The sequence below is a fragment of the Tamandua tetradactyla genome, chromosome 2 (assembly GCF_023851605.1).
Source record: "Tamandua tetradactyla isolate mTamTet1 chromosome 2, mTamTet1.pri, whole genome shotgun sequence".
Taxonomy (NCBI): Eukaryota; Metazoa; Chordata; class Mammalia; order Pilosa; family Myrmecophagidae; genus Tamandua; species Tamandua tetradactyla.
Window position 1 is genome coordinate 44,966,218 of NC_135328.1, and position 25,716 is coordinate 44,991,933.

General features: G+C 36.7%; 1 protein-coding gene across 9 annotated transcripts in view; it reads left to right on the plus strand.

Annotated features, from left to right (window-relative positions):
• RABGAP1 (RAB GTPase activating protein 1) overlaps nt 1–25,716 on the plus strand; it is a 241,405-nt gene that overhangs the window by 174,502 nt on the left and 41,187 nt on the right. For all 9 annotated transcript variants that reach the window (XM_077144151.1, XM_077144178.1, XM_077144188.1 and 6 more), the window contains 6 exons: nt 7,849–7,962; nt 11,101–11,175; nt 23,201–23,326; nt 23,919–24,062; nt 25,287–25,328; nt 25,582–25,710. In XM_077144151.1, coding sequence (XP_077000266.1) covers nt 7,849–7,962; nt 11,101–11,175; nt 23,201–23,326; nt 23,919–24,062; nt 25,287–25,328; nt 25,582–25,710 — 630 coding nt within the window. The remainder of the gene's footprint in view (nt 1–7,848; nt 7,963–11,100; nt 11,176–23,200; nt 23,327–23,918; nt 24,063–25,286; nt 25,329–25,581; nt 25,711–25,716) is intronic.

Here is a 25,716-nt window from a genome sequence, read left to right on the forward strand (position 1 = left end):
GGGTCATATGGCAATTCTATATTCAGCTTTTTGAGGAACTGCCAAACTGCCTTCCACAACGGTTGCACCATTTAACATTCCCACCAACAGTGAATAAGTGTGCCTCTTTCTCCACATCCTCTCCAGCACTTGTCATTTTCTGTTTGGTTGATAATGGCCATTCTGGTGGGTGTGAGATGATATCTCATTGTGGTTTTGATTTGCATTTCTCTCATGGCCAGGGATGTTGAGCATCTCTTCATGTGCCTTTTGGCCATTTGTTATTTCCTCTTCTGAGAAGTGTCTGTTAAGTCTTATTCCCATTTTGTAATTGGATTGGCTGTCTTTTTGTTGTTGAGTTGAACAATCTCTTTATAAATCTTGGATGCTAGACCTTTATCTGATATGTCGTTTCCAAATATTGTCTCCCATTGTGTAGGCTTTCTTCTTACTCTCTTGATGGAGTTCTTTGATGCACAAAAGTGTTTAATTTTGAGGAGTTCCCATTTATTTATTTCTTCAGTGCTCTTGCTTTAGGTGTAAGGTCTATAAAACCGCCTCCAATTATAAGATTTATGAGGTATTTCCCTACATTTGCCTCTAACTGTTTTATGGTCTTAGACCTGATGTTTAGATCTTTGATCCATTTTGAGTTAACTTTTGTATAGGGTGTGAGATACGGTCCTCTTTCATTCTTTTGCTTATGGATATCCAGTTCTCTAGGCTCCATTTATTGAGGAGACTGTTCTATCCCAGGTGAGTTGGCTTGACTGCCTTATCAAAGATCAAATGTCCATAGATGAGAGGGTCTATATCTGAGCACTCTATTTGATTCCATTGGTCAATATATCTATCTTTATGCCAATACCACGCTGTTTTGACCACTGTGGCCTCATAATATGCCTTCATGAGACCTCCAGCTTCTTTTTTTTTCCTGAAGATACTTTTAGCAATTCGGGGCACCCTGCCCTTCCAGATAAATTTGCTTATTGATTTTTCTGTTTCTGAAAAGTAAGTTGATGGGATTTTGATTGGTATTGTATTGAATCTATAGATCAATTTAGGTAGAATTGACATCTTAACTATATTTAGTCTTCCAATCCATGAACACGGTATGCCCTTCCATCTATTTAGGTCTTCTGTGCCGTTTCTTGTGGTTTTCTTTGTATAGGTCTTTTGTCTCTTTAGTTAAATTTATTCCTACGTTTTTTATTCTTTTAGTTGCAATTGTAAATGTAATTCGTTTCTTGATTTCCCCCTCAGCTTGTTCATTACTAGTGTATAGAAACACTACAGATTTTTGAATGTTGATCTTGTAACCTGCCACTTTGCCGTACTCGTTTATTAGCTCTAGTAGTTTTGCTGTGGATTTTTCAGGGTTTTCGACATATAGTATCATATCATCTGCAAACAGTGATAGTTTTACTTCTTCCTTTCCAATTTTGATGCCTTGTATTTTTCTTGTCTAATCCTCTGGCTAGAACTTCTAACACAGTGTTGAATAACAGTGGTGATAATGGACATCCTTGTCTTGTTCCTGATCTCAGGGGAAAAGTATTCAGTTTTTCCCCATTGAGGACGATATTAGCTGTGGGTTTTTCATATATTCTTTTTGTCATTTTAAGGAAGTTCCCTTGTATCCTATCCTTTGAGGTGGTTTCAACAGGAAAGGATGTTGAATTTTGTCAAATGCCTTCTCTGCATCAATTGAGATGATCATGTGATTTTGCTGCTTATATTTGTTGATATGGTGTATTTACATTAATTTATTTTCTTATGTCGAACCATCCTTACATACCTGGGATGAATCCTACTTGGTCATGATGTATAATTCTTTTAATGTGTTGCTGGATTCGATTTGCTAGAATTTTGTTGAAGATTTTTGCATCTATGTTCATTAGTGAGATTGGTCTGTAGTTTTCTTTTTTTGTAATATCTTTGCCTGGTTTTGGTATGAGGGTGATGTTGGCTTCATAGAATGAATTAGGTAGCTTTCCCTCCACTTCAGTTTTTTGGAAGAGTTTGAGCAGAATTGGTACTAATTCTTTCTGGAATGTTTGGTAGAATTCACATGTGAAGTCGTCTGGTCCTGTACTTTTCTTTTGGGAAGCTTTTTAATGACTGATTCAACTTCTTTACTTGTGATTGGTTTGTTGAAGCCATCTATTTCTTCTTGAGTCAAAGTTGGTTGTTCATACTTTTGAGGAATTTGTCCATTTCATCTACATTGTTGTATTTATTAGCATAAAGTTGTTCATAGTATCCTGTTATTACCTCCTTTATTTCTGTGGGGTCAGTAGTTATGTCGCCTCTTCCATTTCTGATCTTATTTATTTGCATTGTCTCTCTTCTTCTTTTTGTCAGTCTTGCTAAGGGCCCATCAGTCTTACTGATTTTCTCATAGAACCAACTTCTGGTTTTATTGATTTTCTCAATTGTTTTCATGTTCTCAATTTCATTTATTTCTGCTCTGATCTTTGTTATTTCTTTCCTTTTGCTTGCTTTGGGGTTAGTTTGCTATTCTTTCTCCAGTTCTTCCAAGTGGACATTTAATTCCTGTATTTTTGCCTTTTCTTCTTTTTTTGATATAGGCATTTAGGGCAATAAATTTCCCTCTCAGTACTGCCTTTGCTGCATCCCATAAGTTTTGATATGTTGTGTTTTCATTTTCATTTGCCTTGAGATATTTACTGATTTTTCTTGTCATTTCTTCCTTGACCCACTGGTTGTTTAAGAGTGTGTTGTTGAGCCTCCACATATTTACCAATTTTCTGGCCCTCTGCCTATTATTGATTTCCAACTTCATTCCTTTATGATCTGAGAAAGTGCTGTGTATGATTTCGATGTTTTTAAATTTGTTGAGTTTGCTTTGTGACCCAACATATGGTCTGTCTTTGAGAATGATCCATGAGCACTTGAGAAAAAGGTGTTTCCTGCTGTTGTGGGGTGTAATGTCCTATAAATGTCTCTTAAGTCTAGCTTATTTATTATAATATTCAAATTCTCTGTTTCTTTATTGATCCTCTGTCTATATATTCTGTCTATTGATGAGTGTGGGGAATTGAAATCTCCAACTATTATGGTAGATGTGTCTATTTCCCTTTTCAGTTTGCCTCATTTATTTTGGGGCATACTGGTTCGGTGCATAAATATTTATGATTGTTATGTGTTCGTGTTGAATTGTTCCTTTTACTAGTATATGTATCCTTCTTTGTCTCTTTTAACTGTTTTACATTTGAAGTCTAATTTTTTGGATATCAGTATAGCACTCCTGCTCTTTTCTGGTTATTATTTTCATGAAATATCTTTTCCCAACCTTTCACTTTCAACCTATGTTTATCTTTGGATCTAAGATGTGTTTCCTGTAGACCGCATATAGAAGGATCCTGTTTTTTAATCCATTAACATTTAGTGTTATTACTGTACAGATAGTACTTTCTTCTACCATTTTGCCTTTTGTATTTTATATGTCATATCTTATTTTCCCTCTTTCTACACTCTTCTCCACACCTCTCTCTTCTGTCTTTTCGTATCTGTCTCTAGTGTCCCGTGTAGTATTGCTCGCAGAACTGGTCTCTTGGTCACAAATTCTCTCAGTAATTTTTTGTCTGAAAATGTTTTAATTTCTCCCTCGTTTTTGAAGGACAATTTTGCTGGGTATAAAATTCTTGGTTGGCAGTTTTTCTCTTTCAGTAATTTAAATATATCATCCCACTGTCTTCTCTCCTCCATAGTTCCTGTTGAGAAATCTACACATAGTCTTACTGGGATTTCCCTTGTATGTGATGGATTGCTTTTCTCTTGCTGCTTTCAAGATCCTCTTTTTCACTTTGAGCTCTGACATTCTGACTAGTAAGTGTCTTGGAGAATGTCTGTTTGTATCTATTCTCTTTGATGTGCGCTGCATTTCTTGGATCTGTAATTTTTGGTCTTTCATAAGAGTTGGGAAATTTTCAGTAAGAATTTCTTCCATTAGTTTTTCTCCTCCTTTTCCCTTCTCTTCTCCTTCCAGAACACCCACAGCACGTATATTTGTGTGCTTCATATTATCATTCAATTCCCTGAGTCCCTGCTCATGTTTTTCCATTTTTTCCCCTATATTTTCTGCTTCTTGTCGGATTTCAGATGTTCCATCCTCCAGTTCACTAATCCGACAGAAATCTACCATTGTAGGTTTCCACTGGTTTTTTCATCTCTCCTATTGTATCTTTCATTCCCATAAGTTCTGTGATTTGTTTTTTCATACTTTCCATTTCTTCTTTTTGTTCATTCCTTGCCTTCTTCATATCCTCCCTCAATTCATTGATTTGGTTTTTGATGAGGTTTTCCATGTCTGTTTGTATATTCTGAATGAATTGTTTTAGCTCCTGTATCTCATTTGAACTATTGGTTTGTTCCTTTGACTGGGCCATATCTTCAGTTTTCCTGGTGTGGTTTATTTTTTGCTAGCATCTAGACATTTAATTACCTTAATTACCTTAATTAGTTTATTTTTTGCTAGCATCTAGACATTTAATTACCTTAAATTAAGGTAATAAGAGATTGCTTTCACTTATCTTACCTAGGGTTTTCTTGCTAGATGAGTTTGTTTTCTATCTGTTCTTTGACCTTCAGTTCAGCTTTTTCTGGACCTCTAGCTTAGGTTTTGTTTAACAGAGTATAATATTTCAGTTCTTGTTTTCTTGTTCCTTGCCCTGCTTGTATGGTGCCTTTTCCCTCCCCACCCTTAGGAGGGTCTACATAGGTATTATAGACTCCAGCCTGGTTTTCCCGAACTAAACTGGTGTCCTATCAGGGGGAAGAAGTCACCTGGGTCAGTTTTCCCTGAGCGTGAGACCCAGCAGGTTTAAAGACTTCCCTGTGAAGTTTCTGGGCTCTGTTTTTCTTATCCTGTCCAGTATGTGGTGCTTGTCTGCCTGCGGGTCCCTCCAGCAAAAGATGTTGGGGCTCCTTTAACTTTGGAAGACTCTCCCTGCTGGGGGTGTAGTGGAGACAGAGGAGACGTTGTAGGCTGGTTTTAATGGCTGCAAATTGCCAAGCCCAGGGGTCTGAATTCCTTGAAGGAGGGATTCCACCTGAGTTGGGCTTCACCCCTCCCCTGGGGAAGGTACAGGTGAGAGACAGCCCTGAAAGCAGTCCATTTCTGCCTATGCCTGGGGCAGTTGCCCCCCAAGTTGTCCCACCACTGAATCCAGAGGCAGCCAAGTATTCGTAGAAAACAGCCACAAAAACCTCTGTTTCCTCCTCTTTCCTCTTTTTCCGTTAGTCCAGTAAGCAACTTCCTCCTTGACCAGGTTCGCCTGAGCTGGGGGCCTATTTTTAGTAGTCAGAATTTGTTAATTAATGCCACAATTGTTGTGTGGTTGGACTCAACCCCTGCTGCTGTTAGAGTCTCTTTCCTTTCCCTCTGGGCAGCCACCTGTTGGGGAGGGGCGCCGGGCACCGGCCACCACGGCTTCGGGAGCTCACGGTTCTGGGGAGGCTCGCAGCTGGTCCAGCTGGTGCAGACTAGGGTACACTGTGTGGCCACTATCGTGGCTCTGGGAGCTGTTCTGTACTGTTTCTGGTTATTGAGTAGTTGTTCTGGAGGAAAACTAAAACGCGCACATTGCTAAGCTGCCATCTTGGCCCTTTTTTAATTTCATATTTATTCAGGGGTAATTTATATATAATAAAATTCCCCAGTTTTAAGTGAGCAATTCAATGAGTTTAACAAATGTATTACGGTAGTGAAACCATCATAAAACGTGATCGATGGTTTTTGTCACTTCAAAGAGTTCCCTCATGCCTCTTAATAATCTTTCTCTTCTTTCACCCACAGCTCATGCCAACACTGATCTGCTTTCTATAACATGGTTTTGCCTTTTTTTAGAATTTCATATACATGGAATTGTAGAATATATAGTGTTTTGTTTCTGGCTTCTTTTCCCTTGTTTCTGAGATTCATCCATGGTATGCACAGGAATGTTTTCTTTCTTTGTTGTATCTGAGTAGTATGTATATGCCACGTTTGTTTGTTTATTCACCCACTGAAAGACATTTGGGTTATTTCTACTTTTGACTATTATGAATAAAACTGCTATGACCAGTTGAATTCAAGTCTTTGTATGCATTTATGTTTTCTTTTATCTTGGGTAAATACTTAGAAGTGGAATTCCTGGGTTGTACGGTAAGCTTATAAGGAACTGCCAGATTGTTTTCAAAGTAGTTGTACTATTGTGAATTCCCAGTAGAATTGTATGGGAGTTCCAGTTTCACATCTTTAACACACTTGGTGTCTTGGGTCTTTTTAATTTTAGCATTTAGTGGATATGTACTGGAAGTTCGTTGTGATTATAATTTGCATTTCCCTTATGACTATGAACTTAATGACTTTTCATATGCTTACTTGCCACTTGTATGTCTTCTTTTGTGAAGTATCTGTTCCATCATTTGCCCTTTTTAAAAAAATCAAGTTGTCTTCTTAATAGTTTTCTTTTTATTTCTCTTTCTGGAGTGATGCAAATATTCTAAAAATGATCTTGGTGATGAATACACAACTAAGTTATGGTATTGTGGGCCATTGATGGTATACCATATATGAACCGTATGTGTGTGAAGATTTGTTAATAAAAATATTTTAAAAAAAGATATATCCATATATATATGACTCTGGATACAACTCCTTTATCAGATATGTTTTATATATATGTTGTCCTGGTCCATTCCTTGCCTTTTCATGTTTTTTAATGGTAGATTTTGAGTAGTGAACATTTTTAATTTCAGTGAAGTCCAGTTTATCATTATTTTGTGATTTATGACTCATGGAGACCCCGTGAAGTGTCTCTTTTGGCCTCTCTGTTCTACTTTTCCTTTTCCAGTACTGTACTCTGAAATTCTAGCCACTTTGGCCTCCCCAAATTCTGTTCTTTCTCTTCAACTCGGATAGACATTCCCCCCCGCCCCGATTCTCAGATCTGTTTTGTGTCCCATTCCAATGTGCTACAGCCTGGAAGCTCCTACCAGGCAATGAGCTGATGCACTCTTAGATCTCACCTTGGGTTTTTTTCCTTTTGTCAGGGATCACAGAACTGCCTTAGCTATTGTTACTACTGTGTTGACAACTAGTAGTACTATGTGCCAATACAGCTCTTTGTAAAGTAGTTTGGCAATGTCTTTGAACATTGGTTAAGAAAGATCATAGGCTTTTTATAGCATAATGTTGGGTTCAAATTCAATAACTAGAAAGTATTCATAGCCCTGGAAACATGAAAGTCTAAAGGAATTACTGGACAAGAGAAGAATATCATTTTTTTTTCATCTTGAAACGGAAGTATTAGGCTATTTGATGGTATGCTGAATATGATGTAGACTCACCAAAGAATAAGCTCTTTTGCCATTGGCTCTTAGAATATACCCAAATTAAGTCCCCAATTAAGGGACTTATCTGTTCTATTTGAAAACCTGACATATGGGCTTCATGCCAGAAGATCAATTAAAGCAGCAGTTTTTACACCCATTTTTTTCTAACAGGAGCACTTATCTCCATCCTTTGAAATTAGGTTGAGTGTTTTCCTATGTGACATTTTCCCAAAGCACATGTCCGCTCTCACAATAGAAATGTCCCCAGCTGCACGTCATTGCACAAGATGGAATATAACATGAGGTGTATGGTGTGAAACAAGTTGCTTTTCTTCTATTTTTTACCCCTTACATTTGTTTTAGTTTTTACTTGAGTGGTTGGTCTCTGAAGAGGCAATAGCCATGGGGCATGCGTGTCTGTATGTCCTGGCAATATTTTAAAGTATGTAAATGGGAAGAACTTGTTGTATAGATCTGAATGAACATGTAGTTGACCATTAAACCCTTTCTTTCCTTATGTTTACACAGGAGTCTCCCCAAGATAGTGCTATCACCAGGGATATTAACCGAACATTCCCAGCCCATGACTACTTTAAGGACACTGGAGGAGATGGACAAGATTCCTTATATAAAATATGCAAGGTAGTACATGTCTCCAAAAAAAGGACCGAGTTTTGAGTGGTGGTTCTGGTTCTTTGAAATTATATAAGAAAAAACTACAGAGTATAATTTGTATTTGTTTTTTCAAGAACACAGAAAAAGAATACTTCCTAAGCTCAAAGGTCACGATACAACTTTAGACTCATTAAAGAACAGAAAATAATTTAAAAAAATAAAGTGGTGTGGTTTCTTTTCCCTTTTTAAGCTTAGAATTTTTAGATGACAGTACCCTGGCTCCACTTTAGACTTTCAAAATTTGGTTTTATGTTAAGAGCCTATGAGTTCTGTTACATTGCAGGCATCCAGGTGGAGCCTTAGGCACTGTGACATAAATGGTGGGAAATACTTGTTTTTGTCAAAGATCTGTATCTGAAAACTGTAAAGAAAATAATCACCTGTTCAATTTCGGTAATCCATTTTTAAATAGATTTCGGTACTTTAGAGTCACAGAGCTAAAAGAAGGAGTTGGGAACAGATTTCTTCAACCTTCCTCTCTCCTCAGAACTAATCATTAGTCTTCTCCCCTAAGAACTAATCAGGTAGTCATTGAGCATCTACTATGTCGTAATTATGGGCAAAGCATGAAACATGTCCTTAAGGAACTTACGAACTATTATCAAGGAGGCAAAACTAACAACTAGTTTTAGGGCAGGCTAGCAATAAAGGACAGGATCTCCAGTGATAAACTGGATGCTTTAAATTATAAAGGGCAGTTAGAGTTTAGAGACAAGTTCTTGGGTTTAATTTTTATTTCCCCATAGATTTCCACAAAGGTATGATTTCTATTTTAATCCTATTCTCTGATCATCCTTTCTTAGACACTTCTCAGTCGTGCTTCCCACCAAGTGACCATTGCAGCCATTTTTCATTTACATCAAAATTTCTCAGAAGGAAACCTTGTGTTCACTGCGTTTCCTCATTGCATACTCCCTACCCTCCTGCACTCTACTTTCTGTCTCATGGTGATGTTTCTTGGCTTTCTCTCTGCTCTTGACTTTCCCCTTCATGATTATGCTCTTAAAGCTTTCAAACAGAAGTCTTCTCCTAGGTGCTCAGACCATAACTCTTATAGCTCTACATTATCTCCCTTTTACCCTCAAAGCGTTAGTTGCCACCACTACTCTCAATGTCTAAATTTCCAGCTGCCAGTTGGTCTACGTATAAGTTTGTCATGTTCATCAGACAAAATGTGTCTAGAGTTCACTTAAAAATACATTTTATTATGAAATGTTTTATACATATAGAAAAATTGAATAGTATACTGAGTTCATATATATCTTCCACCCAGATTCAGTGTTTATCAACATTTTGCCACAGTTGCATCATCTGTCCTTTTCCTCTTTTTCCTGAAGTACTTAAAGGCAAATCTCAGGCATCATACTCCTAAATTCTTTTCTGTGCCTCTCTAAAAAATGAGGACATCGTAAATAACTAACCTCATTATCCATCTAACAAAATTAAAAATAATTCTTTTAATGCCATCCAATGGCTGTACCGTATTCTGATTTCTCTAAATGCCTTTTACAGTTTGTTAGAATCCACATTCAGCAGAACCCACATTCAGACCCATCAGTCATATTGATTAAGATTTACTCTAATCCAGTTTCATCTCGTCTTAACTAATAATATCTTCAAAGACCTATTTCCAAATGGAGACATATTTATTTGACTGGGAATTAGGGCTGGAACCTACCCTTTTTGGGGACACAATTCATGTACTGAGGACAAAATGAGAATATACCAATTTGGTGAAAAATACTCTTGATATTCTCATCCTACAAATAAAGAATGTAAGTAATATGCCCAAGATACAACATAGACAAAAGCAGCTGTGGGATTTGAGCTCAAATCTGATTAACTCTAAAGAGTACACTTTCTTAACCAGTAAACTCTTGATTAATACCTTCAAAAATATTGTGAAACTGCTTTGTAAAGGGTGGTGTGCTGGTGGCTCAGTGGCAGAATTCTTGCCTCCTAACTGGAGACCTGGGTTCAATTCCTGGAGCCTGCTTATGTAAAAAACAAAACAAAACAAAAAAATGCTTTGTAAAAAGCTGGGTTGGCATACGTTACCACTAATTTTTAACACTGTTTTAACATTGCTATAACATTTGTTAGTTTTTGCTTATTTGATACGTGTAATGTGGTGCCTTATTTTGTTACAAATAGATCATTTCTAAAGCCCTCTATACACATCTTGTCTTTGGAAGAGTATTTGTACTTCTATTACTGTTTTCCTCTCATCAGATAAGCTTTGATGAAATTGGGGTATAATGAGATTCCATTGAATTTTACCTAAATTTCTGAAAGTATGGTTATAATATGTATATTTTTAAAAGCTATAGCTTGACCAAATATATGCATTAACCAGATTGTTGATATGTTATTAGCATAACATAATGCCTAAGTGATCTGAATGTTGAAATATCCAATTCTAAATTTATTTGTTGGAACATAGAGGAACCTTGACACAAAAGAATAAATGAAGAATTAAGGGACAGTCACCAACTGTCAAACATGGAATAACATCTTGAATCTATAGGGGTGTCCTTTTCATCACAGCTTATATGAGAACTATAAGCATTAATCATAAAAACAGGGCTCCGAAAAACAGCTAAAAACCCAAAGCAAAGCTTAAGAAATTTGGGAAGTCAATATTCTGTTAAAGATAATGTTCAGAGGAGATGGGTAGTAATCATCTGCTGCTAAGAAAAACACAAAATAAGAATTCTAGCAGAACCCACAAATAGCTTCAGAGTAATCCCTTTTATCAGAGAAGTTATTACTGGTATTGTGAAAGAATTACATTTTAGTGTCTTTGCTGAAAGACTTTTTCCCAGAAGGAAAAATGAATGACATTTACAGTTTTTAGTGAGTGTCTGCTATGTGTGAGGTACTGTCTAAGTTGACTTTAGAACATCACCCCAACTCTGAAGAAGGTCACTTCAAGTTTTTATAAATAAAAAAATTAAAATTGGAAGAAAATATTGGCATCATTCATTGACTGTCAAAATGCTACAGTGGGGTGTATGTCTACCAGGCCCCTGTTTTCAAAGCCCTGTAAAATAACTGTCCCACAAGCAGCTCCATTCATTTTTACCTCTTGTGGTTTTTTTCTAGGCTTATTCTGTGTATGACGAAGAAATTGGCTATTGCCAGGGCCAGTCATTTCTTGCTGCTGTGCTGCTTCTTCATGTGAGTAGTTAGGTTTCTTTTGTTACCTACACATGACCTTCCTCAGCTTATATTATCTTTACACTTAAGCATGGTTTAGCCAGACTCTCGGGCTTGAATTTTAATTCCCAATCTGGAAGTTTTGTACTTAATGTCATCATAGAAGAGAAACTTGGTGAAAATAAATGACAGTATTGAAAATTAGTGCAAAGATAAACTTCATTTTTATTACCGGGAAGACTCTATAGACTTTTACTCTTGGTTGAATCCTTAGGTACATTTTATCTTTGCTGAAGTAGCCGCTTTCATTAATATTTGTTTTGGAATATATAATATTGGGGTGGGAAGAAGGCAGAGAAATTAGCTTCTTTAGTGACATTTTATTCATTCATTCATTCACTCATTCAGCAAAGACTTTTTCCCTCCAACTTTATTTTGAAAACTTTCAAATCTGCAGAAAAGTTGAAAAATATAGTGAATACCCATATGCACTTCACCTAATCTGCCAGTTAATATATTTCCAAATTTTCTTTTTGTCTCTCTCTTCACATCTCTCTTTTCTTGGTCTCTAAATACATACACACACACACATGCATTTTATTTTTACTGAACCATTTGAGTGTAAGTAGCAAACATTATGATACTTCACTCTTAAATACTTGAGCATGTATTTCTTAAGGAGAAGGATATTTTACAGCATAGCCATAACATCACAGTCACATCCAAGAAATTTCACATTGATTCAGTAATGTCTGAAACACAGTCCACATTCAGTTTTTTCCCAAATTCTAGGCAAAGTCCTTTAAAGCTTTTTTCCTAACCAAGATCCAAGTAAGATTTAGACATTGTATTTTGTTCTCATTTCTCTTTATTCTCTTTTACTCTAACCTAGCTCCTTGCCTTTTCTGTTTTTCATGTCATTGAAAATTCTGAAAAATTCAGAGCAGTTGTCTTGTAAAATGTCCTACATTCTTTTGATTTGTCTGATTGTTTCTCAGTGTCAGACTCAGACTAAAATGCTTGACAATAATAACACACACATGATGTCAGCAAAGAGGTTTTGAGCACCTTTTAACATCTATACTGTCTTAAAGATCAAGGAGGAATAAGATAGACATGGTCCCAGTCCTCATGGATACAGGACTAGTGAAGTTGACTAGCTTTAAGCATATAATCACCAAGTATCTCATTAATGTCAATGGTGCTATGAAGATATAGTAAAAATTGTGATGCAAGATTATAACAAGGCAGCCTTATGTTGTTGCTTATGTTGTCCATACTGTAGATAAAAGGAGCATCAGACACAAAGTTTTCACAATCACATAGTCACATTGTGAAAGCTATATCATGATACAATCATCTTCAAAAAACATGGCTACTGGAACATAGCTCTGTAGTTTTAGGCATTTCCCTCTAGCCTGTCTATTACATCTTAAACTGAAAAGGGGATATTTATATAATGCGTAAGAATAACCTCCAGGATAACCTCTCAACTCTGTTTGAAATCTCTCAGCCACTGACACTTTATTTTGTCTCATTTCTCTTTGCCCCTTTTGGTCAAGAAGGTTTTTTCAATTCCTTGGTGCTGAGTCCCACTCATTCTAGGATTTCTGTCCCACATTGCCAGTGAGGTTTACACCCCTGGGAGTCATGTTCCAGATTGTTGGGGGGTACAGTAAGTTTGCTTTCCGTGTTGGTTGAGAGAAAGATAGGCCACGTCTGAGCAACAAAAGAAGTTCTCTGGGAGGTGACCCTTAGGCCTGACTTTAAGTAGGTTTAGCCTATCCTTTGTGAGGATAAGTTTCATATGAACAAACTCCAAGATCGAGGGCTTGGGCTATTGATTTGGTTGTCCCTACTGCTTGTAACAATATCAGGAATTCTCCAGACAGGGAAGTTGAACTTTCCCCTTTTCTCATCATTCCCCCAAGGGGACTTTGCAAATACTTCTTTATTCACTGTTCAAATCACCCTGCAATTTACTGGGGCATCGCACTGGACAAACCTACAAAATCTCATGCCCTATTCAAGGTTCCGTGTACTTACGGTGTTCAGTTAACCTGTCCATATAATAAATAATATTAGGAAATGGCCTAGTCAAAATATAAATTTTGTATCAAATAAACATTTATTGCTTTAGTTTGACACAGAAGTTGAAGTTTTAAAATATAAACGACCATCTATTTTCAACCCCCTGCAATATTGGCATTCCTTTGTTCTTCCTCATGCAAAAATTTTTTAATTTGTACATTTAGTCACTATCATCTAGGCATTCCTAGATTATACCATCTCAGTCTTTATCATCTATCTTTCCTTCTGGTTTCATATGTGCCCCCAGACCTCCTCCCTATATTATTCTCACATGCAGCTTCATTCAGTGTACTTATATTATTGTGCTACAGTCAGGTAGTATTGTGTAATCCATTTCTGAATTTTTACAGTCTGTATCCCTTCAGCTCCGATTGCCCAATATCTACCCTGTTTCTATCTCCTGATAACTTCTGTTCTTAATAGAAATTCTCCAAGTTCATTCATTAATGTTAGTTCTTATGAGTGAGACCATATAGTATTTATCTTTTTGTTTCTGCTTAATCTCACTCAGCATAATGTCCTCAAGGTCCATCCACATTGTTATATGCTTCATGACTTTATTCTATCTTACAGCTACATGATATTCCATCATATGTGTATACCACAGCTTGTTTAGCCACTGGTCTGTAGATGGACATTTGGGCTGTTTCCATCTCTTGGCAATTATAAATAATGCTGCTATAAACATTGGTGTGCAGATGTGCGTTTATGTCCTTGCCCTCATGTCCTTGGAATAGATACCTAGCAATGGTATTGCCAGATAATATATAGCAATTCTGTACTTAGCTTCCTGAGGAACTGCCAAACTACTTTCCACAGCAGTTGTACCATTTGACATTCCATATCAACAGTGGATAAGTGTGCTTCTTTGTCCACATCCTCTCCAGCACTTATTGTTTTCTCTTTTACTGATAATGGCCATTCTGGTGGGTGTGAGATGGTACCTCATTGTGGTTTTTTTTTTTTATTATTAAAAAAATAAAATAAAACAAAATACATAATCAGTAATTCACAATATCATCACTTAGTTGCATATTCATCATTTCTTAGAACATTTGCATTAATTCAGAAAAAGAAATAAAAAGACAGCAGAAAAAGAAATAAAACAAACACAGGAAAGAAAAAAAAAAGATTATACCTACCATACCCCTTACCCCTTGCTTTCATTGATCACTACCATTTAAAATAAATTTATTTTAGCATTTGTTCCCCCTATTATTTATTTTTATTCCATATGTTCTATTCCTTTGTTGACAAGGTAGATAAAAGGAGCATCAGACACAAGGTTTTCACAATCACACAGTCACATTGTGACAGCTGTATCATTATTCAGTCATCCTCAAGAAACGTGGCTGCTGGAACACAGCTCTACATTTTCAGGCAGTTCCCTCCAGCCTCTCCATTACATCTTGAATAACAAGATGATATCTACTTGATGCATAAGAATAACTTCCAGGATAACCTCTCAACTCTGTTTGGAATCTCTCAGCCATTGACACTTTGTCTCATTTCACTCTTCCCCGTTTTGGTCGAGAAGGTTTTCTTAATCCCTTGATAGTAAGTTTCAGCCCATTCTAGGTTTTTTCTCAATCCCTTGATGTTGAGTCTCCATTCATTCCAAGATCTCTGTCCCACGTTGCCAGGAAAGTCCACACCCCTGGGAGTCATGTCCCACGTAGAGAGGGTTAGGGTGGTGAGACTGCTCGTTGTGTTGGCTGGAGAGGGGCCACATTTGAGTAACAAAAGAGGCTCTCTTGGGGGTGACTGTTAGGCCTAAATTTTAAGTACTTGACCTATCCTTTGTGGGGTTAAGTTTCTTATGAACAAACCCCAAGACCGGGGGCTCAGCCTATAGCTTTGGTTGTCCACACTGCTTGTGAGAATATCAAGAATTCAACTTGGGGAAGTTGAATTTCTCCCCATTCTCACCACTCCCCAAAGGGGGCTTTGCAGATACTTTTCCACTCAATGATCGAATCACTCTGGGATTCATCGGGGCATCACTCTGGACAAACCAGCAAAATCTCATGTCCTACCTGCGATTCCCAAGTACTTATGGTGTTCAATCAAACTATCTACATAAGTTATATTTGGAAATGCACTAGTCAAAATATAAATTTTGTAACTAATAAACATTTTTTGCTTTAGACTCACACAGAAGGTGACATTTTAAAATATTAATTACCATCTATTTTCAGCTATTTTCATCTGTTTCAATGACATTCCTTTGTTCTTCCTCATGCAAAAGCATTTTTAAAATTGTACCTTGTACATTTCATTATTATTATATACTCTAGGCATTCCTAGATTATACCATCTCAATCTTTAATATCTATCTTTCTTTCTGATTTCATTTATGTCCCCAGCCCTCCTCCCTCTATCATTCTCACATGCAGCTTCATTCAGTGTTTTAACATAATTACATTACAGTTAGGTAGTATAGTGCTGTCCATTTCTGAGTTTTTGTATCCAGTCCTGTCACACAGTCTGTATCCCTTCAGCTCCGATTACCCTATATCTTACCCTGTTTTTATCTCCTGATGGTCTCTGTTACCAACGACATATTCCAAGTTTATTCACTAATATCAGTTCATATCAATGAGACCATACAGTATTTGTCCTTTAGATTTTGGCTAGTCTCACTCAACATAATGTTCTCAAGGTCCATCCATGTTGTTACATACTTTATAAGTTTATTCTGTCTTAAAGCTGCGTAGTATTCCATCGTATGTATATACCACAGTTTGTTTAGCCACTCTTCTGTTGATGGACATTTTGGCTGTTTCCATCTCCTTGCATTTGTAAATAATGCTGCTATAAACATTGGTGCGCAAATGTCTGTGTCTTTGCACTTGTGTCCTCTGAGTAGATACCTAGCAATGGTATTGCTGGGTCATTGGCAATTCTATATTCAGCTTTTTGAGGAACCGCCAAACTGCCTTCCACAGTGGTTGCACCATTTGACATTCCCACCAACAGTGGATAAGTGTGCCTCTTTCTCCACATCCTCTCCAGCACTTGTCATTTTCTGTTTTGTTGATAATGGCCATTCTGGTGGGTGTGAGATGATATCTCATTGTGGTTTTGATTTGCATTTCTCTCATGGCCAGGAACATTGAGCATCTCTTCATGTGCCTTTTGGCCGTTTGTATTTCCTATTCTGAGAAGTGTCTGTTCAAGTCTTATTCCCATTTTGTAATTGGATTGGCTGTCTTTTTGTTGTTGAGTTGAACAATCTCTTTATAAATTCTGGATACTAGACCTTTATCTGATATGTCGTTTCCAAATATTGCCTCCCATTGTGTAGACTGTCTTTTTACTCTCTTGATGAAGTTCTTTGATGCACAAAAGTGTTTAATTTTGAGGAGTTCCCATTTATGTATTTATTTCTTCAGTGCTCTTGCTTTAGGTGTAAGGTCTGTAAAACCGCCTCCAATTATAAGATTTATAAGGTATCTCCCTACATTTTCCTCTAACTGTTTTATGGTCTTAGACCTGATGTTTAGATCTTTGATCCATTTTGAGTTAACTTTTGTATAGGGTGTGAGATACAGGTGCTCTTTCATTCTTTTGCATATGGATATCCAGTTCTCTAGGCACCATTTATTGAAGAGACTGTTCTGTCCAAGGTGAGTTGGCTTGACTGCCTTATCAAAGATCAAATATCCATAGATGAGAGGGTCTATATCTGAGCACTCTATTTGATTCCATTGGTCAATATATCTCTCTTCATGCCAATACCATGCTGTTTTGACCACTGTGGCTTCATAATATGCCTTCATGAGACCTCCAGCTTCTTTTTTTTTCCTGAAGATACTTTTAGCAATTCGGAGCACCCTGCCCTTCCAGATAAATTGGCTTATTGATTTTTCTATTTCTGAAAAGTAAGTTGTTGGGATTTTGATTGGTATTGTGTTGAATCTGTGTATCAATTTAGGTAGAATTGACATCTTAACTATATTTAGTCTTCCAATTCATGAACACGGTATGCCCTTCCATCTATTTAGGTCTTCTGTGATTTCTTTTAACAGTTTCTTGTAGTTTTCTTTGTATAGGTCTTTTGTCTCTTTAGTTAAATTTATTCCTACGTTTTTTATTCTTGTAGTTGCAATTGTAAATGTAATTTGTTTCTTGATTTCCCCCTCAGCTTGTTCATTACTAGTGTATAGAAACACTACAGATTTTTGAATGTTGATCTTGTAACCTGCCACTTTGCTGTACTCGTTTATTAGCTCTAGTAGTTTTGCTGTGGATTTTTCAGGGTTTTCTACGTATAGTATCATATCATCTGCAAACAGTGATAGTTTTACTTCTTCCTTTCCAATTTTGATGCCTTGTATTTCTTTTCCTTGTCTAATTGCTCTGGCTAGAACTTCCAACACAATGTTGAATAACAGTGGTGATAGTGGACATCCTTGTCTTCTTCCTGATCTTAGGGGGAATGTTTTCAGTTTTTCCCCATTGAGGACGATATTAGCTGTGGGTTTTTCATATATTCCCTTTATCATTTTAAGGAAATTCCCTTGTATTCCTATCCTTTGAAGTGTTTTCAACAGGAAAGGATGTTGAATTTTGTCAAATGCCTTCTCTGCATCAGTTGAGATGATCATGTGATTTTTCTGCTTTGATTTGTTGATATGGTGCATTACGTTAATTGATTTTCTTATGTTGAATCATCCTTGCATACCTGGGATGAATCCTACTTGGTCATGATGTATAATTCTTTTAATGTGTTGCTGGATTCGATTTGCTAGAATTTTGTTGAGGATTTTTGCATCTATATTCATTAGAGAGATTGGTCTGTAGTTTTCTTTTTTTGTAATGTCTTTGCCAGGTTTTGGTATGAGGGTTATGTTGACTTCATAGAATGAATTAGGTAGCTTTCCCTCCACTTCAGTTTTTTTGGAGAGTTTGAGCAGGATTGGTACTAATTCTTTCTGGAATGTTTGGTAGAATTCACATGTGAAGCCATCTGGTCCTGTACTTTTCTTTTTGGGAAGTTTTTTAATGACTGATTCAATTTCTTTACTTGTGATTGGTTTGTTGAGGTCATCTATTTCATCTTGAGTCAAAGTTGGTTGTTCATACTTTTGAGGAAGTTGTCCATTTCATCTACGTTGTTGTATTTATTAGCATAAAGTTGTTCATAGTTTCCTGTTATTACCTCCTTTATTTCTGTGGGGTCAGTGGTTATGTCTCCTCTTCCATTTCTGATCTTATTTATTTGCATTGTCTCTCTTCTTTTTGTCAATCTTGTTAAGGGCCCATCAATCTTACCGATTTTCTCATAGAACCAACTTCTGGTTTTATTGATTTTCTCAATTGTTTTCATGTTCTCAATTTCATTTATTTCTGCTCTGATCTTTGTTATTTCTCTCCTTTTGCTTGCTTTGGGGTTAGTTTGCTATTCTTTCTCCAGTTCTTCCAAGTGGACATTTAATTCGTGTATTTTTGCCTTTTCTCCTTTTTTTGATATAGGCATTTAGGGCAATAAATTTCCCTCTTAGCACTGCCTTTGCTGCATCCCATAAGTTTTGATATGTTGTGTTTTCATTTTCATTTGCCTCGAGATGTTTACTGATTTCTCTTGTAATTTCTTCCTTGACCTACTGGTTGTTTGAGAGTGTGTTGTTGAACCTCTGTATATTTGTGGATTTTCTGGCCCTCTACCTTTTATTGATTTCTAACTTTATTCCTTTATGATCCAAGCATGTCTTCTGTATGATGTCAATCTTTTTGAATTTATTGAAACTTGCTTTGTGACCCAACATATGATCTATCCTTGAGAATGATCCATGAGCACTTGAGAAAAAGGTGTATTCTGCTGTTGTGGGGTGTAATGTTCTATAAATGTCTATTAAGTCTAGTTCATTTATTGTATTATTCAAATTCTCTGTTTCTTTATTGACCCTATCTTTAGATATTCTGTCCATTGATGAGAGCAAGGAATTAAAGTCTCCAGTTACTATGGGGTAGTGTCTGTTTCTCTTCTCAGTGTTTGCTTCATGTATTTTTAGTGCCAGAGTGCATAAATATTTATGTTGTTATGTCTTTCTGTTCCATTTATTAATACATAGTGTCCTTCTTTGTCTGTTTCAGTTGTTTTACATTTGGAGTGTAATATGTTGGATATTATTATAGCTACTCCTGCTCTTTTCTGATTGTTGTTTGCATAAAATATCTTTTCCCAACCTTTCACTTTCAACCTATGTTTGTTCTTGGGTCTAAAATATGTCTCCTGTAGACAGCATATAGATGGGTCCTGTTTTTTAATCCATTCTGCCAGTTTTGTCTTTTGATTGGGGTGTTTAACCCATTAACATTTAGCATTACTACTGTAAGGGCAGTACTTTCTTCTACCGTTTTGCCTTTTGGATTTTATATGTCATATCTAATTTTTCTTCTTTTTACCTTTACTTATAGTCTTCATTTCTACACTCTTTTCCACACCTCTCTGTCCTGTCTTTTCTTGTCTGTCTCTAGTGTTCCCTTTAGTATTTTTTGCAGAACTGGTCTCTTGGTCAAAAATTCTCCCAGTGATTTTTATCTGAAAATGTTTTAATTTCCCCCTCATTTTTGAAGGACAATTTTGCTGGATATAGAATTCTTGGTTGGCAGTTTTTCTCTTTTGAATCTTAAATATATCATCCCACTTTCTTCTAGCCTCCATGGTTTCTGCTGAGAAATCTATGCATAGTCTTATTGGGCTTCCCTTGTATGTGATAGATTGCTTTTCTCTGGCTACTTTCAAAATTCTTTCTTTCTCTTTGACATCTGACATTCTGATTAGTAAGTATCTTGGATTATATCTATTTGGTTCTTTTCTGTTTAGGGTTCGCTGCACATCTTGGATTTGTAATCCAATTTTAAGTCTTCCATATGAGTTGGGAAATTTTCAGTGATAAATTCCTCCAATAATCTTTCTCCCTCTTTTATATTGTCTTCTCCTTCTGGGACACCCACAACATGTATATTTGTGTGCCTCATGTTGTCATTCAATTCCCTGAGTCCCTGTTCATATTTTTCCATTCTTTTATCTTTTCTTTTGCTTGTCGAATTTCAGATGTCCCATCCTCCAGTTCCCTAATCCCATCTTCTGCCTCTTGAAATCTAACATTGTAGGTTTCCTTTGTTTTTTTTTTCATCTCTTCTACTGTGCCTTTCATTCCCATAAGTTCTGTGATTTCTTATTTCAGACTTTCAGTTTCTTCGTTTTGTTTGCCCTTTGCATTCTTAAGGTTCTCCCTCAATTCGTTGATTTGATTTTTGATGAGATTTTTCCATGTCTGTTCCAGCATCCTGAATTTGTTGTTTCAGCTCCTGTATTGTATTTGAATTGTTGGTTTCTTCCTTTAACTGGGACATATCTTCGATTTTCCTGGTATGACTCATTAGTTTTTGCTGGCATCTAGGCATTTAAAATCCTTACTGGAGATTGCTTTCACTTTTTTACCTAGAATTTTCTTGGTGGATGGCTTTGTTCTCTGTCTGTTCTTTGACATTCAGTTCAGCTAATTCTAGACCTCTAGCATAGGTTTTGTTTAACAAATCAGAATTTTTCCATTCTTGTTTCTTGCCCTGCCTGTATGGTGCCTTTTTTTTCCTTAGAAGGGTCTACTTAGGTATTACAGACTCCATTCAGATTTTCCCAGACCAGACTGGCCTCCTCTCAGGAGGAACAACTCACCTGCAACAGTTTTCCCTGAGGGTAAGGCCAAGTGTGTTGACAGGCTTTCCTATGAAGCCTCTATACGCTGTGCTTTTCCTATCCTGTACCATATGTGGCACATGTCTGCCTGCAGGTCACACCAGCATAAAGTGATGTGGTATCTTTACCTTCAGCAGGCTCTTCTTGCTGGGGATATAGTTGAGACAGAGGAGAGGTTGTACACTGATTTTAATGGCTTCAGTTTTCTAGTTCCTGAGGTCTGAATTCCTTCAGGGAGGAATTCCTCCTGAGCTGGGCCCCACCCCTCTCCTGGGGAAGGCACAGTCTCCAGGGAGTTTCCTCCTTTCACCTGACCAGCCTGTTTGTCTCTCAGACATGCTTATTCCACCGTTGCTTTGGGCATTGGGAGCCTGAGAAGCCTTGTAATTGTATGGTTCTAGGTGGAATCGCAGCTGGTCCAGCTTGTCCAGACTGGTATACGCTGTGTATCCAGTCCCTGATATGGCCCCTGCAGTTGTTCTGTACTGTTCCTGGCTATTTACTAGCTGCTCTGGAGTATGAAATAAATTCCACACCTCACTAAGCCACCATCTTTCATGTAACATTTTTAACATTGTTTTCACAACAGTAAAATTAAAAGAATGGCATGTAAGTCATTACCAGCAAAGAGAATAATACAGTTTATCGAAGTCCTGCAATGGGGAAGAGCTTGGCATATGGAAGAGTTGAAAGAAGGCAAGTGTGACTTGAGCATCATGAGTGATGGGGAGTAGGAGAGGGAGTGACAGAGGTAAACGAGGACCAGCTTTGAAAACTAGGTGAAGGTATCTGGATTTTCATTTTCTAAGCAAGGAAAAGTGTTCGCAGGTTTTAATCCATTTTGTGTAGGTTGTAATACAAGCAAAACAAAAATCACTTCATATTTTCTTATTGTGAACCTAGCGTGGCGGTGTTAGTAACCATATAAAAATATGATAAAGCTACAGCATTAATAAATCAAATTTTTACATTTTGTTTTGATCAGATTTTACATCTCAAAGGCACCCTCACAAGCCTATCTGGTTTGTCTTTGTTGTCAACTTCAGACCAAGGACATTTATCCCCATTTAAGTATCACAACCCCTTGAAAATGGGTTTCCTAATCAAATTCATGGTGTTTTATTTTGAACTTTTGTAGTTTTCCTTTGCAGTAGCTTCTTTGCAATAGTGTTGTTCTTAGATAACATCAGTTATCTGGTAGTGTTATCTGTTAAGATAAATGTTTCTTTCATAATGAAGGGAGATGGGGTACAGAAATGCCATCCTGGGTCAACTCATGTCTCCTCTTCCTGTAGGGGAGTGCTGTTGCCTTCTATGACAAAGACCTCAGAGATCTGGCTCTTTGCCCCAAATATCCTTGCCTTTCCAGTAATAAGTTGCTATGTTTCTCCCATTTATTATTCAATCTGATTTGCTCTTTAGCCTGCTTTATTCCCAGTGATATCTATGCTTAGCCCACCTCCATCAGCTTTCTCCACAGAAGTCCACCCACCTTCTTGACTTTTTTGAAGGCTTACCACAGTCATACCAAAGCTTTAAAATAACAGTGTACCACTTTTTTTTCTTTTCTCTTTTGGAAACTAGACATCTTCCTATGTTCATTAGGAAATATTTTTCCATAAAGTCATGGAGGATGTAGGTGTTGTTACAAATGTGTAACATTTGTAAATAGAAGTAGGTTTTTGTAGTTCTTGAAGTATTACTGCAAATTTAACTCTTCCTTATACTATTCTTCTAAAGATACCTATTTTTTTAAAAATGACCAGGGGAAAAAATATTTTTACCAGAATGAAAATGTTATTAGAATAAAGCAATAACTTTGATTTAACAAAGATGTCATGACAATTTGGGAAAGAACCTTTATGTTCTATACTTGTGTACCTGCCTATTCCTTCTCAGCTCAAACTGTATACTCCTTCCAAAGCCTGTTCTTGACTCCCTTTACAGACTCAGTCTCTCCTGCTTTTGTGTTCCTTCTAATCTTTCCACCTAATTCATATTATGGTTTTCTTATTACATACTAGTTACATGGGAAACTTCTTGAAGACAAGAATGGTGTCTGACACAGAATAGGCATAATTAAATATTTGTTGGTTGAGTGAATGAATGTTACAAAAACAACTATAAGCCCAAGTTGCTGCCTGTTGTTGCATTTTCTGGTATCCAGATAAAATAGAAGGAAGAGTTTTATATACTAAGAAAACATCTGCACATGTTTTGTTATTTTTTCCCTATTCCCTGTTACAGATGCCTGAAGAACAGGCATTCAGTGTTCTTGTCAAGATCATGTTTGATTATGGTCTCAGGGAACTTTTCAAGCAAAATTTTGAAGATTTGCATTGCAAATTTTACCAGTTGGAGCGCCTCATGCAGGTAAAAAGGGAAACCAGTCTGCATTTGATAAGGAGTGCAGGACTGGGAGAATTAGTTTGATGAAATGGTGCCAGGAAGCACTGGTGATTGCCTTTGCCATCCATGGTCAATACAGGTTTTATTTTTATCATAATTATGTGATAATAGTGTTTAGATTAATAAGATATGACCCTAATGGGCTTGAGCTGGGTTTTCAATCTTACAAACACCAGGAAGGTCAAATGACTTCATAGGGGCCTTTCCCACTGCAAACTCAGTCAGGAAACATTCACAGGCTCTGAAGCTGACTTGTTAGGAATCTCATAGCAAAAGCAAAACAAATTTTCCCTAATGTTTCATTTTGGAAAGAAAAACTGACCTTCCAAATGCTTGTCACCATTTTGGGTATTCCTCTTTATTTAGAACTAGGAAAGACTGGGGAAAAGCTAAATACCAACTTAATGATAAGTGTTTCTTCTGAACACTCTGTATTTTTTTTAGAAAAACACAAGTATGTGATTTTTTTGGCCTATTCGTGGCAGATTTATAAGCCTCCTGAATGGGACCTGGACAGCTGCATATGTGTCCAAAACTAATTAGTTTGCTGTTTCAGGAATGCATTCCTGACCTGTACAACCACTTCCTGGATATAAGCCTTGAAGCACACATGTATGCCTCCCAGTGGTTTCTTACGCTTTTCACTGCAAAATTCCCTCTCTACATGGTCTTCCATATCATCGACCTGCTTTTATGTGAGGTATGTATCAGAGTCCATAGGCCTTTGGCTTTCGTTTGTAGTGTCTTCTTGTGTCAACTCTATCAAAACAAAATTTGTCCCCCTCAGTTATTTTATTGCAGTGCTGGAAAATCCACATTTTATTAAAGGTACTCTCTGCTAAGAAAAGAAACACTAGACATTTATATTAGTTAGTATTAGGTTTGGCTACATTGAATGAATAAACCCAAGATAATCCAAAATAGGAGTTTATTTCTCTCTCATGTGAAATAAGTCAGAACATTAGCAGTCATCTGCCTTCCAAAGAGTATGACCCTCAAATGGCTGAGTAGAACTCCAACCATCATACCTATATCTAAGCAGGAGATTTAGGGTAGGAGGGAGAGTGCTTCCCGTAGTTTAAAAGGGACTTCCTGTAATTTCTCCCCAACATTATCATTTATCTCTTATTGACCAAAACTTAGTTATGTGGCCATATCTAGCAGCAAGATAGATTTTATTTCAGCTTGGTTAGGAATATGCTAAAACTTGGGGAATCGATTAATAAATAAAAAATAAATATTGAGGTAAATAACATTCTTTGCCACATTTGTTTTGAGTTTTGTGTGTGGGTTTAAGGAAAAATAACTACTTAATTGCAGAAATAATAGATATTTATCATAGAAACTGTAGAAAATATAAGTAAAAATAATTTTGAATGCTGTAATCCCACTCTAGGTATAAATACTTTAAAGACTTAAACCACTTAATTTTAATAATGGATGTTAGCACTTCTCCTTGTCTATCCTTTCCCCCACCACTTCCAGAAAGATTTAAATAAAGAAAGACAGACTGAAGGGAACTCGGTGCAGATTTAGTTCAAGGATATAGAACGTATGGCAGAGTAATTGCTGTACTTGGAGGGGGAAGTACAAAATAAAACTCTACCAGGAGTGATTTCCTGATAGGTCGCAATTTTATGACTACAATGTTTCAACTTGGAAGCCTGGAATACTTTTGAAAAACATTCTTTCTTGAATATGAGTGGAGGGCTAGGAAAAACTCTTATCTCAGAAAAATGGAAGAGTAGCCCCACTTTAAGTGGCTTTTTGTTCGGTGGCTTTGCTATTTTTGTTTTCCAAGATACTCCATTTCCATACTTACATTTTCACAATTTCTGTAAAATTGTAGGGTATTCTCATGATTTATAGCATAATAATTCTGATATTAACATTGATAATATTATTTTTGTCTTTTCTCTTCTAGGGAATAAGTGTTATTTTTAATGTCGCCCTTGGATTGTTAAAGGTAAGCTCAGTTACTTGGCATTAGTTGTTCACCATTGCAGTGTTTTGGTCTTAATCTCATTCTAAGCAGCCACTTGCTGTGCTCTAACATTTTTGTCTAACATTTTGAGTGTGAGTGGATATATGCAAGTTGCTCTGACAAAAGTATCTTCTAGGGGATTATAAAGAAGCTGAATTTATAAGAGGCTTCTTGTGCATCTTCATAGCAAACATTTTTCTGTATGTGGGTGTATTTTCTAACTTTCTTCTTTAAGACTTCCAAGGATGACCTGCTGTTAACAGACTTTGAAGGTGCCTTGAAGTTCTTCAGGGTTCAGCTTCCTAAGAGATACCGCTCAGAAGAAAATGCAAAAAAACTCATGGAATTAGCTTGCAACATGAAGGTATAA